This window comes from Hevea brasiliensis, chromosome 7 (assembly GCF_030052815.1).
Source record: "Hevea brasiliensis isolate MT/VB/25A 57/8 chromosome 7, ASM3005281v1, whole genome shotgun sequence".
Taxonomy (NCBI): Eukaryota; Viridiplantae; Streptophyta; class Magnoliopsida; order Malpighiales; family Euphorbiaceae; genus Hevea; species Hevea brasiliensis.
In genome coordinates, this window is record NC_079499.1 from 102,889,188 (window position 1) to 102,902,449 (window position 13,262).

A 13,262-nucleotide genomic window follows, 5' to 3' on the forward strand; every position below is an offset into this window, starting at 1 on the left:
TAATGATGTTTCCATTTCGTTAAAAATAGAAATTGAATTGAAATCAAAATTACTGGAGACTCGGTGGCTCGTCTTGAACAATGCTCATTGTTCGATGCACATCACTTCCTATGTCAAGCCATCAGAATATCCAACTACACGTGGCCACGTAGGCCTGCGAATTTAATGAAGTGTACGACCAACCCAACAGATCAAACTTGGTGATTCCAGTCGCGCTAATTAACCATGGTCAGCCTTATACAACCAGAGACATCACCCTAATCAACAAACAAATAACAGAATTTTTTTTTAATCAAATGCAACCGTGTATGTTATTTACAACAACCAAAAATTATGTGTTACCAGTAAATCAAGTACTCGGTCTTTAGTTCCAAAATTCTGAACCACCTAAAGTAAATTTTCGCGTCATGAATGGTTAACAACACTAAATGCAGCGGGCATCCACCCTACTCACCTTTCACGAGGCTTTCAAGAATGACTAATATTCTCAGAATATCATTATGATTGCTGATTAAGATTTGCTCTTTTTATTTGATTTGGAGCCGTTATCCCCTTTCCGCTTTTTCCCATTCTTGTGACCATCATGCTTTCCATGTTTTTCCACTCTAGTTCTACTGGATTTCACACTAATAAGGCCACCTGAGGTTATCTTTCCACCATTTTTCAATGCATTCTCAAAATCACCTTCTCTGTCGACTATGGCATACTGTTGGAGAAGCTCAGGATTCAGCATACCCTCCATTTTGGTTTTCATCCCATCCTACAGTCAGTTCAGCACTCAGAAAACATAGAAAGAGACAACTAGATTAAACAAAGGAAAAAGAGAGCTAAAATAAATGGAGCATACCTCAACTTGTTTTGCTGCTTCATTGAGATCATCCTCCACAGAGATGTTGTGAGGTTCCAGCACTCTCTGAATAAAAAATTTGATCAGATCAACATTTCATGTCATCAATTAAAAATTCAAGGAAAAAATGGACAGAAAACACAGTTCTTCAGAAAAAAGGTTGAAGAATACAGTATGGAAAATCTAGTTAATCAAAGCAAGTTGCCTTCAATCTGAATCTATATTCTCAGATAGATTCTTGATTCAATCCCACTGACACGCATCTTGATGATGTCTACTCAGTCATAGATACTAGTAATGCTACTCATATCGTGGTACCCAGTCAAGCTTTTGCTTCAGATGTTGCTTTACTATAGCACCGCATCCAACATCACCTTATTAATGACAGCTATATAATGTACCCAACATGTGACATGCATCTCTAAACATTATTCATTCTGGCACACAAGGTTTGGATTTCTCTAAGCTTACCTCTTTTAATCGGGGTAAAGTTGATTCAATCTCATTGGATGCAATACCATAAAGATATTTATGGAACTTCTTCATAACCTTTATGAAAAGAGACAGAATCTGCGTCCTTTCCAACTTCATTTGTTCCTGTAATAACAAATCAGTGGGAGAATGCTCAAGTACAAAATAAGTAAAAATTATATATATATATATATATATATATATATATATATATATATATATATATATATATATATATATAAAAGAACTTCACAGATCAACCACTGCCATTTGATAAATTATAGGAGCTGGAAGTTTTTGGCATCCGAGCCTCAGACAAAAGAAGTAGATTCTTGAGCAATAAGCAGTTTGTAATCCACTTTTTCCAAAAGAAACATGATGCCCAAGGAGGTCCAAAAACTCCATATCCACTCTTGTGCACCCATGTGTGAGTGCAAGTGAACACAACCATGTGCACATGCATTTACGTATGTGATAAATTATCTAATGGCTTAGTTGAGAATCAAACCTCCATGTATGTAATGTTCTGATGCTGCAAGCCAATGAACATATGACATCGTAATAGGAAGCTTCCCTTGAAAATATAGACGAGCAAGGATCTGAACAATGTCTAATATCTGGAACAAATGTAGCAAGAAAAGCACATAAACATCTTTTAATTACAAATTTGATGATAAAGTGCTTGAAAAATCTTTCAACACTGTTAAATTAATATTAATTAATTATATTGCCAATAAAAGATCACTATCTTTCAAATAAGATATGTTTTACACCAATGAGATGGTGATAGTATTGGAGCATGAATGATTTCCAGGATTGTTCAACAATTCATTATTGAGCTTCATAAAAAAGGAAAAAAGAATAGTTGCAATTATATCCTCAAACTGATAAAATCATTTTTTGCATGGGTTTAAGGATATAGTAGTGTATCTTTAGCCTCAGCTTCATGAATCATCACTCATCAGTCAAGAATGTGCCTCTTGATTACAAAGATAATGCTCAGTTTTAATGCAAGTAAAATATCTTTCAACAATGGTTACATACTCGTGTGGAATTGCGAGTTACTGAAACCTGGCAAAGATTTAGAGCAAAATAAACATCTCAATACAATACCAACCACAGGCACTATTTCTAGAGGAAGCAATTGCTCCACATTCCAACATTGGCATAATGCCTTCATAGAACATTAAGTTTTGGGGCGCTTGCATTGCATCTGCCATAATCATCTAGATCCAACTAATCTTCTGTGCATTTAATAGCCCATGTACCTAAACAGGAGCAATCTTCAGGCTATAAAGTTGACACAATTGGACCATTATTTGAAAGTCGAGCATCCTTATTCTTGGTTTAACTGTACAATATGTCAAGTACAATAATGTCCACACTCAACAACCTAAGCTTTTAGAGGAAACTTCGTGTTTAGCATAATGAACCAAGAAAAATAACCGAAATATATTCATTGTTTGTTGAATTCAATCACATTTCTTCCATCGCCTCTTTTTACAAAGAATTAGTCTTCCCATAAATACCTTAACATCCTAACAAGGTCCGTTTCGACATCTAGTTTACTGACGAGGTTAGAAGTAAGTCAAAGATGCACATACCTTGTTAAAAGTTCCATTGCGGCAGAACCATAACCAAGCTGCATTAACCCCCCAGAAAGTATTACAATGCATGACAACGTTTAGATTTCAGAAAAAATAAGTAAATAATTTGGAATGTATGGAATAAAGAACTACCTTCATGGCACTTGGATGGGTGGCAATGCGTACGATACGAGCACCCGAAAGGCTGGGGAAAACTGTGTCCCGGAATTGCTCACAGAATTTCCAAGGAATTTGATCACCAAATGGTTGATGGCCATCACTTAAACTTTTGACTGCAGATTTACGAGAAATCTGGCCTTCAAGACTGACCTGTCAATGAATTGACCAAGTGACATGACCATCAACATCATATATATAGTATTCTTGTAAAGACTTCAGATTGCGAAGACGGCTTACTGTGATTCAAGAAAATAAATTAGCACAAAACTCAACATAAAAAGGTACATATCAAGTCTAAGAAAATGATATGAAGAGCCTGTCTATCTGGAATGCATGGACACAAGCTGATTGAAAATACCTAGTAAGATTTGAGGAAACAGAAAGTTCATAGGAATCAAAACAATGAGTTAAAGAAGAGAATAGAGCAAAGTAGAGGTTGAGTTAGAATCTTGGACTAGCATAGAGGGTATATTATATATTAGATGAAAATAAACATCATCATTGAGAAAGCAACAATAAGAGGAACTAATTTCTTTGGTTGAGGAAATTTACTATTAGATAATAAAATACAATAACAGTGGATTGAAAACATAAAATTAATTGAAGAAATATAAGTTACAGTGTGTAGAAACCAATTGGAAGAATGCAGGAAGGAGATTATGAAATGCAAATTTCAAGAATCACAATTCATAAAGGAGACAAATGATAATTTTGAATATTGATCATTGTACTCGATATATGACTATATTGTAGCAACAGATAGAAATATTTAAAACATGTCAGAAATATTTAAAACATGTCTTCAATAGGTTACCTGAATGACACATAAGATGTCAGGAAGTTTATTTTCTGACTCATCAACAGGGCCTGCATATACAAGATTAGAGGACACTTCTTGCACAACGACTAAATCAAATAAAATCAGCTCAAAGAGAGTATATACCAAGTAACACAAACAAATGATGTGCAGGAGCATCGGCCATTAGTTGTAAATCATTAGGAGAATTTTTATAGTGAGATGCAACATATAATGCCATCATTCGCTGCACAAATTAATATAGATGAGAATCAGTCAACCAGTTTGTATCACAATGCTGAACAATAATAATACTAGGAAAATATTGAATCATGAAGTATTTTACCTGCAAAAACAACTCACTGTCTTTGTGATAGGAAAAAAGCGTATCCCGATTAACATAATAGAGATCACACTCACTGGGTGGAGGTAATCTAATTCCAGAAAAGAATTGCATCAACAAGAATATAGAATATAGAAATGATTTTTATAGAGGGTCTTTATGGAGACGATGGAGGCTGTTTTCAGCTCCCACATCTTTAATGATTTAATACCAACCTTCTGATACTAGGTATGGAATTTGTAACATCCAAGCAAAGTAAAGCATTAAGCCAGGATTCAATTGGATCAGCAGAAGCATATCTGATAGACTCGTTAAGCTCTATCTTTTTGAAAAGACGACCTGCAGGCAACACAATGGTGAACTCATAAAATCTTTCAAACAAATCATCTACACATTTAAAAACAAGTTGTCAGATACCAAGTATTGTAAAAGAAAATAACTCTTAGTGGTGTGCAATCCATGGATTATAAAAAGCAAAAAGAACATTCAAACAATAGTTCATTCTAGATAATTTTTATTAGGCCTTGCATTAGCCTAAACATATAGTTCAATGATGGATTAGTTATCTTATTCATTCTAAATTACTGAACTCTTTGTCACCAATTTCATTTGAGGAGATTGAGCAAATAAGAAGGCCAAATAAATTAGCCTGATTGACTAGATGTCTAGACTCTAGGAAACAAAATAATATTCCTCATATTTCTGGAGTGAGGTTGTAAGTTATATTCTCAAGTAAGTTGCAATTAGGTTGAAGTTAAGCATTCAGATCAAAGGAATTTAGCATTTGCCCATAACATTCAACATATACACGGGTTCCACAAAAAACAAAGTTGATCTTATAACAAGCAATATGCTCATCAGAGTGACTAGTGACTACCCACTAAGATAAAATAATATTAACAGAAGGTTTCTTGCATACTATTGACTCATAGCTACAAAAGCCATGTAAAGATCAGATATACCAGAAAGAGAACCCTCCACATTCTTGGCAGTCATGTGGCTTTGTTCTTCCAGTTGCTGCAGAAGTTTTAGCGACAAAGAACGACCAGTGCCTTCATAGCTTGAAATGGGAAAAACCATACAGTAACAGTATATGAGTATGGAGATACTTGAACTAGAACTAGAACTAGAACTAGACTCCTAAACTCAAGTAGTGCATTAAGCATGCAGGTTGATTGTTTATTGTGAAAAATGAAACTCCCAATGCAAGTCAATAACATACCCATTCACAGTAGATGAAAGGAAGACCAAGTATGGACCCAGCAGGGACTTCACAACTGGCAATGGAATGGCAGCAGCCTCATCAACTACCAGTAGTTCCACTTGGGAGAGCTTTTCATGTTCATGTGGCTGTATGTACTGTAAGAAACAACACAGAAACATAAATAATCAAGCACATGATCTATAGCTGTGCTCATGCACCAACAAACAAGACACTGACAAGAACACATCACTTTGCATGAAACATCCATTTAAATCTCCTAACCTGAATCGTTTGTCTGTGCTGTTTATAGATATTGATCCGCACAGTTGCTCTCTTGAACTCAGGATTTGCACTTTTCACAATATCATAATCAATATGTTCCCGTAAAAGAAGCCTGCAATATAAGCTTATAATAAATAATAGCTAATTAACATTTTTACAGCAGTGCAAATTTAAACAAATAGATAAAATAAAACAAATGGGAAACTCATCTAAAACAGGAAAGGCATACATTAAAAGAAAAAGGTTTTCGAACAAAATACCTGAAACAAAATCTGGATATTCATAGCACAAAACAGATGGTTAAAACTAAATGTTATTTCCTTCAAAGAAAAAGCTAAATGTTATTTACTTAAAAAGAAAAAGAAAAAAAAAAGGAAGCTAAGTGTTATAACTTTTTTGTTGAACTTATATAGGCTGAGCTTGTCAGCCCACAAGACGGCAACATGGACTCCATATTTTCTTCATAGATCATAATATATGTCGTCAGATCAAAGAATAATCATTGCATGACCGACTGGTATGCTATCTCACAATGTTGTGAAATTCATAATTTATATTGCTTAATTCACATATGTTAAAGTAACCAGGAAATATATAAATGGCTATAACATATTGCTAGTTTCAGACCACATACAACTAGAAAAGTAGAACATTAAAAATTGCAAAAAAAAAAAAAGAAAAAAAAAGCATGATGAATAATATAACCAAGGGAACATTTCATTCCTTCCAGCAAGAGAGGAGAAAAAAATTGTACCTTATATTCAAGTGCATCAAAACCCTTGCAGATGAACTCAAACAAAGTTTTCAAGTTTTCAGGGCTGGGTGCGGTTACAAATATATTTGAATACCTGTAAAGGTGATTTTTCTCATTGGAATAACAAATCAAGGAAGCAAAAAACATAAATTCACACACACTCACATGCATACATGCAATACATATGAAAAGTGTAGAATTTAATAATTCACATTACCCAGCTGCAATAGCTCCAGCAACTGCTAAACCAAGTGCAGAAGATTTTCCACGGCCACGAGCAGCAAGTAAAGCAAGTGTACTACGTAGTGTCTTATCCAAAATTGCATCAAGAAATGTGATGACAGCTTTTCCCTGTTCAAAGGTCGAAAGTTTTTACATGCCGCTAAAGCCATTTTAAGTGTCAGTCACATCAGTTAAAAAATAGAATGAAAATCAAGATACATGCCAAGCATTCTCTACCTGATCTAGCGTGCAACACTTTTTTATTAGAGGACCAACGGGAAAATCATCATGCAGTTGATCCTTCAAATTCTTCAGGTCTCGTTCTGCTTCTGAAAGACCTTCAGAGTCCTTTAATCCAAGAGGGAGAAAAGAAAAGGTTTTGTAAAAGTTGAATACTTTGTGCATCAATTAATGATATCAGCTAATCATAATAAGAAAATCTCACTAGAAAAGATCGAACAAAACAAAAGCTTCATTAAAATTTTTTGCCACGATGCTATGATAAAGCAAAAACTGCAATTAACAAGAAACAACACATAGTGAAAACATTTTGAAACATTTCCACATCATAAATTTCATGTCTGCAATGCTAAAATTGTCAAAAAGAACTATTACCTCTTTAACTGGAACTGGAGTAATTGACCGTATGTGAGATGAAATTGGTAAAATATTCAGCTCATCATCCATAACCACAGAATGGGATTCAGTACGAAACCTCTCATGGACATCCTGCAATAAGCAAACTTTCAATAAAGCTTTATGCTTATGGTTCAAGCAAATATTGAAGTATGAAGACGAGGCTGTCTCATGAATCTTATCACAAAATTGTAACACTTATAATGGTCACAGGATTAAATAATATCATCACTAGTAAAATTGTAAGAGACATGCATTCTTCAACTGTCAACTAATGATATTGTAAGGAATGAACTGCCACCAACATAGTTATCATATTTCAAGCACGCTCAACTGCTGAAACTACTCATCAACAGTGCCATAAGCCCATAACGTACCAAGCATAATATGTTAAGGGATCAGTATAAACTTTAAATATAGACTTGCAAATCAAGAAGGAAATTTTATCTAACAAGTCAATTTTGTGCAGCAGAAAAACATTCCACAGGATGCTTAATTCATTGAGAGTTTCCTTTCAGTATTTCTCCCTTTTTTACAGTTCAGATTTTTGAGGTATCATCCAAAGACAACATTTCAAAGTATTTTAGGTAAAATAAATAAAAAATAGACCTAAAAAAATAAGAGTCGAAAGTATACATGTAAGGCCACATATATGCACAAACCTGTTGAGGAAGGAAAATAAATTATAGTGTTTACTGTAATAAAAATTGGTCATTTGATTCAAAAACTTTGTCACCATTAAAACATCCTTCACAGACATTATTGAAATTCAAGAGATAAGCTAGGCATGAGAGCACAAATGCAACAGATACGATCAACCAAATTGACAAAAAAATAATGCCATATTGCTTACACAGAATATATTTGAAGTATTTAGACCCTGTTAATACACACAATACATATAATTTAGACCTCAGTTACACAAGCGCATACACAACACGAATGCACTTAAAATTTTACCTTTTTGATGCATTGATAGGAAGAGACTTAATATGAATGCAGTTGTTGAAGCCTTTTATTTACCAAATTCAATTGCTACACAATTCAACTTATGTACTCAGTGAGCCAACCAGAATATAACTCTTCAAGTCTCTAGAGGTTTGTTTATAAATGAAGCACATGGGCGTCTTCTCCGTATATCACTTGGTTATTACTTTACCAAAATCAACACCTTCAGAATGCAATTGATGCATACAATCAACTAACCAGACCATTAAATCTCGAGTCTTGACAGGTCTGCAAATGTTTTCATCAACTTTGCAACCAATATCACTTGACCAAAAAACATCTAACTCCTTGTGTCATATTGATAATGGAGCATCCCCAATAAGCATATGCACATTTCAGCATATGTTTAAATGACAAATCTAAACATAATTTCCAGAGATGATAACTCCATCTAACACCAAACAACTTAAGATTTTAGAGAAAATCATGATCTCTAGAAAAAGTATAATATAACTCATAAAATCTTAAAGGAATGCATAAAACTGTTTTAAAAAGAAATATCTCGTGTCAAGTAGTAAAATGTTTGTTATAGCATCCTGCTCATAAAGGCCAAACTAAAAAGCTATTTAGCTACAGGCGATATGAATTTATACCATGACCATGGTGTAAAGACTGGTCAATTAGGAGAGAGACCGTAACAGCAAGACAATCAATCCACCACCTTCTACTGTCTCTATTGTTCCAGCCAAGAGATTTGGAGTCAAAGACTCAAAGTCCTACCATAAAGGAAACATTATCAACATAATCAAAGTGGAAGAGACCACAATAAACAGTCGTTAAGAGATATTTGCAGTTGCAAAAGCTAGTAAAAGGCAAATGGAAGAGTCACCTGCAATATGCACATTCCAAAAGTATTCCCAAGTATTCTTTCAGAATCCTTGTACAAGCAATACGTTAGTCCTCCGGTTTCAACAAAAAGTGAGAAAGGATCAACTTTCTCAGGATCCAACAGTCCCCTCTGCATTAGCTTTTTTATCTGTTTCGCTCTCTTTTTCTTGTGACTGCATAACCATAATCAACCCAAACATCATTCATGATTACATTAAGCAGTTAATTTCAAAACTAAGACTACTATATCATGAACATTGCTACAACTAAAACATTCAAAACTTTAGCACCAAAATGAATATCCCTCCAAGACCCTGCCCGAAAACATAAAAAATGAAATTATAAAGATAAAGAAGAAACCTGCTAAGTTCAAGCTTGTCTTTATAGCACCATAAGACAGTAGGCCTGGATTTGACCACTGCCTTGCTTAGCATATAGTGAAGATTAACAATCTCCATAAAATAAAAACTTTAGCAAGTAAATAAACTTCCATAACCCAATTGGAATCCACATTTCTAAATCCCTAAAAATTTTAAATACAAAAACCAAATTCCAAGCTCCATCATTTGGCAGACTTGGAACAGGTAGGAAATGAGGAATAGTATAAAAGAATGGATTGCCTGGTCGCGCGACTTGTCACCGATGATGAGGAACATAGAACGGTGCCGTAATTTGACGCCATTTTCAATGAGAGTTCTGATACGCTCGTCCACCTTCTTTCTCATTTTATTCCTCCTTTTCTCTTCACCTCGAGAAGTAAGCAAGGTGAAGCTTAAGCTTTGGCCTTATCGATTAATTATGATATTGTTCTTCTGCAGATTTTGAGTTTTGAGCTTAAGATTGCTCTGCTTCTGTTACACTCCACTCTCTGTGTTTTTAGGGCTTATGCGAGGGTTTTATAAGATGGCGGTTAAATTCGACCATTGAACCCATGCTAGGGTAGACGTTTAGTCTATGAACGGGTTCTGCTTGAACCGCATCTGTTTGACGTATGAATGGCAATAGGCCGGGCCGGGTTCGTCCACCGTTCTTGCGCCGCAGAAGATGGAAGGCGGGACGAAGACTTTCTTACGAGCATGGCAAGTGAGTTTATTTTTTAATTTAATTTATTATTATATAATATAAATTTATTATATATTTATTAAAATTATAATATTTAAATACATAAAAATAATTTTTATAAAAAATAATAATATATTATTATCAATGTGAATTACAGAAATTCATTCCATACAATATCAAAATCAAGATGAAGTAAAAAAAAATTGATCATATTCAAAAGAAATTAAATTGAATTGAGAATAATTACAATCTCTAATTTGCTTAAGTCCCGAAGAGGTGACATATTTAGATTTTTTAATAATAAATATATATTTAATTTGTATAACTTATTTATGAAAGTATATTATATTAGAATGATCCAATAAATTAATTAGCTTGTCACATTTATAAGTTATATCTACTGTTTATAGGTCTATATCTTTATTAAAACTTGGTCTATTATTATTATTAAGTAGGATTAAGTCTTACATAAATATAATTTTAAATTTAAATAATTTAAATTAATATTAACAAATTGAGTTTTATATAAATTTTTAATAGATGAAACCAAAAATCCAAACTAATGATGATAGTACACATGTCATGCTCCTATAGAAAATGGGTCATTTCCATGTGCCTAGATATATAAAACAAGTGAAAAGTTTATTGAATTGTAAATTATCATCCAACTTCATATTACAAATAAACTACTAAACATATATATTAAGCACAAGGATAATTTACACCAAATTAGAAAAATAGATAAGGCATAATGCACCTATATATTATAACTGTAAGTAACACTTAAAACTCTTATTCATCTCAAATATACTTCCTAGCCATGAGGCGAAGAGCATTTTTCTTATGCATGGTGAGGCCTGGCTGCACTTCCATGTCCAAGTCTTCATTGCTCATTCCAATAGGCAATTCCCAGTCAAATATGTAAAGTAAATTAGCAAGAGCTAACTCCACAGTTGTCAGGCCCATAACCATACCAGGACACACTCTTCTGCCAGCTCCAAATGGGATTAGCTCAAAATTTTGCCCTTTCAAATCAATAGATTTATTGATGAATCTCTCAGGACAAAACTCTTCTGGGTTTTCCCAAACTTCAGGGTCTCTTCCAATTGCCCATACATTCACATGAACTACAGTTTTGGGAGGTATCTGGAAACCATCTAAATTGCAATGCTGAGATGTTTCTCTTGGGATTATGGGAATTGTAGGTTGTAATCTCATTGTCTCCTTCACCACTGCTTTCAGATAAGATAGTTTTTGGATTTCATCTTCATTTATAAAACCATTCTTTCCTGCAATACGCCTGACTTCTTCTTGAGCTTTCTTCATTTTTATCGGATTCTTCATCAGGAATGTCATGGCCCAAATCACAGCAGCTGCATTATTGTCTGTTCCACCAGTAAATATATTCTGTAACATGGGGTGAAAAGATAGAATTATCAATGGGTGCAGGGAAGCATATGAGAAAATTATAATACAAAAGCTTACCTTGAAATTAATTAATTGGGAAAAGCTTATTAATTACATCCATAAATAGTATAATTTTCTCATTTTATTAATGAATAAGTGAACAAATCGTTAAATTTGAGTTATTATAAAGTGAAAAAAACCACAAAAATAAGGAAAATTTTAATCAATAAATTCATTGAAAAATCCAAAAAATTGTGTCTGTTGGTTATGAAAAAGAAAAGAAAAGAAAGGTAAGATAAATTATTTTTGTGTTAAAATGATATATTAGAAAAAAAAAATAAGAATAAAAAGTAATGTAATAACAACCATTAGCATTGCTTTGATGTGATTGAAGGTGACATGAACTTTAAGAGAGGATCATTCTGAATTTGAAGCAAGATATCAAGAATGTCTTCTTGATGATCATGAAGCTTTGATCTACAAGAATCAAGGTGTTCTTGAATCATCTTATCATAAAAATTGTCAAAATTTTGGAAATTTTTTTCCAAGCGATGGATCAATCCAGTAAATTTATCAACAAAACCCATGAAAGGAAAATAGTCTGAAACAAAGAAACTTGTGAAAAGGGTTTCAATTTCCCTAAGCAAAGCTTGAAATCTAGTACTTTCTTCACTCCCCTCTTCCTTGTACCCCTGCCCAAAAGTAACCTTACAAATTATAATTCTTGTAAGGGACATCACAGCCTCAGTCAAATCTACAGGTTTGGAAGCAACAACTGAATTCGAGATCTTTCCAAGCATATGGGAAACCTCAGACTCTCTAATGGGACGGAAACTTCTCACTCTATTAGAGTTGAAGAGATGAATTACACATATCTTCCTCATCTCTTTCCAATAAGAACCATAAGGTGCAAAGGCCAAGTCTAAGCCATTGTAGGACAACTTCTGCTGGCTAAGCATGGAAGGCCTACCACAAAATAAAAGATCATGGGTTTTCATTATTTCTTTAGCTATTTTGGCTGAGGAAGCCACTAGGATTGGTACAAAACCTATACGCAAGGACATTAGAGGTCCGTACTTCTGAGAAAGTTTCCATAGGTAGAGATAAGAGGATGAGTTATCAACTTGATGTAAGTTGCCTATGAAGGGAAGCCCTCGGGGGCCTGGTGGCAAATGAATATTTGTTCTAGCTTTGTGATTTCGGAGAAGAAGCAAGAGGAAGATAGGAAGAACTAATGCAAGGAAGACAAAAGAAACCATGATCATGTGTTTGAGTTATAACCTCTCCTTCCTCTTCACAAGTGAGGAAAAAAAGAAAAACTCTGTTTATGAACTCAATAACCCAAGACCAAACCCAAAACTCTAGAACAGTCACGAGCTACTGTTTCTATGCATCTCTCACTTCATGCGTTAAGGTTGGATATTTATAACCTTAGAAATTTTTGTTTTGACATGGGCACCGCAATAAGTTTCTAAATTAGCTTTTAGTATTTTAATTAATTGAATATAATTCTGTGCATCATTTATAATAACATTTAAAAATTAAAATAGTGATTCATGAAAAATTACTGTTTCAACTTTTAAAAGTTATGAAAATATTTTAACTAAAATCTAAAAAGATAATATAACTATTTTTA

General features: G+C 33.8%; 1 protein-coding gene and 1 pseudogene across 1 annotated transcript; both read right to left on the reverse strand.

Moving 5' to 3' along the window:
- Window positions 1-258: 258 nt before the first annotated feature.
- Window positions 259-10,239, reverse strand: LOC131169020 (RNA cytidine acetyltransferase 1-like; annotated as a pseudogene).
- Window positions 10,240-10,842: 603 nt separating this feature from the next.
- LOC110632641 (6,7,8-trihydroxycoumarin synthase) lies at window positions 10,843-13,031 on the reverse strand. Its single transcript, XM_021780932.2, is given in 3 exon segments — window positions 10,843-11,626; window positions 11,993-12,039; window positions 12,042-13,031. Coding segments are annotated over 3 exon segments (1,503 nt in total). The 5' UTR covers window positions 12,892-13,031; the 3' UTR covers window positions 10,843-11,020.
- Window positions 13,032-13,262: the final 231 nt, after the last annotated feature.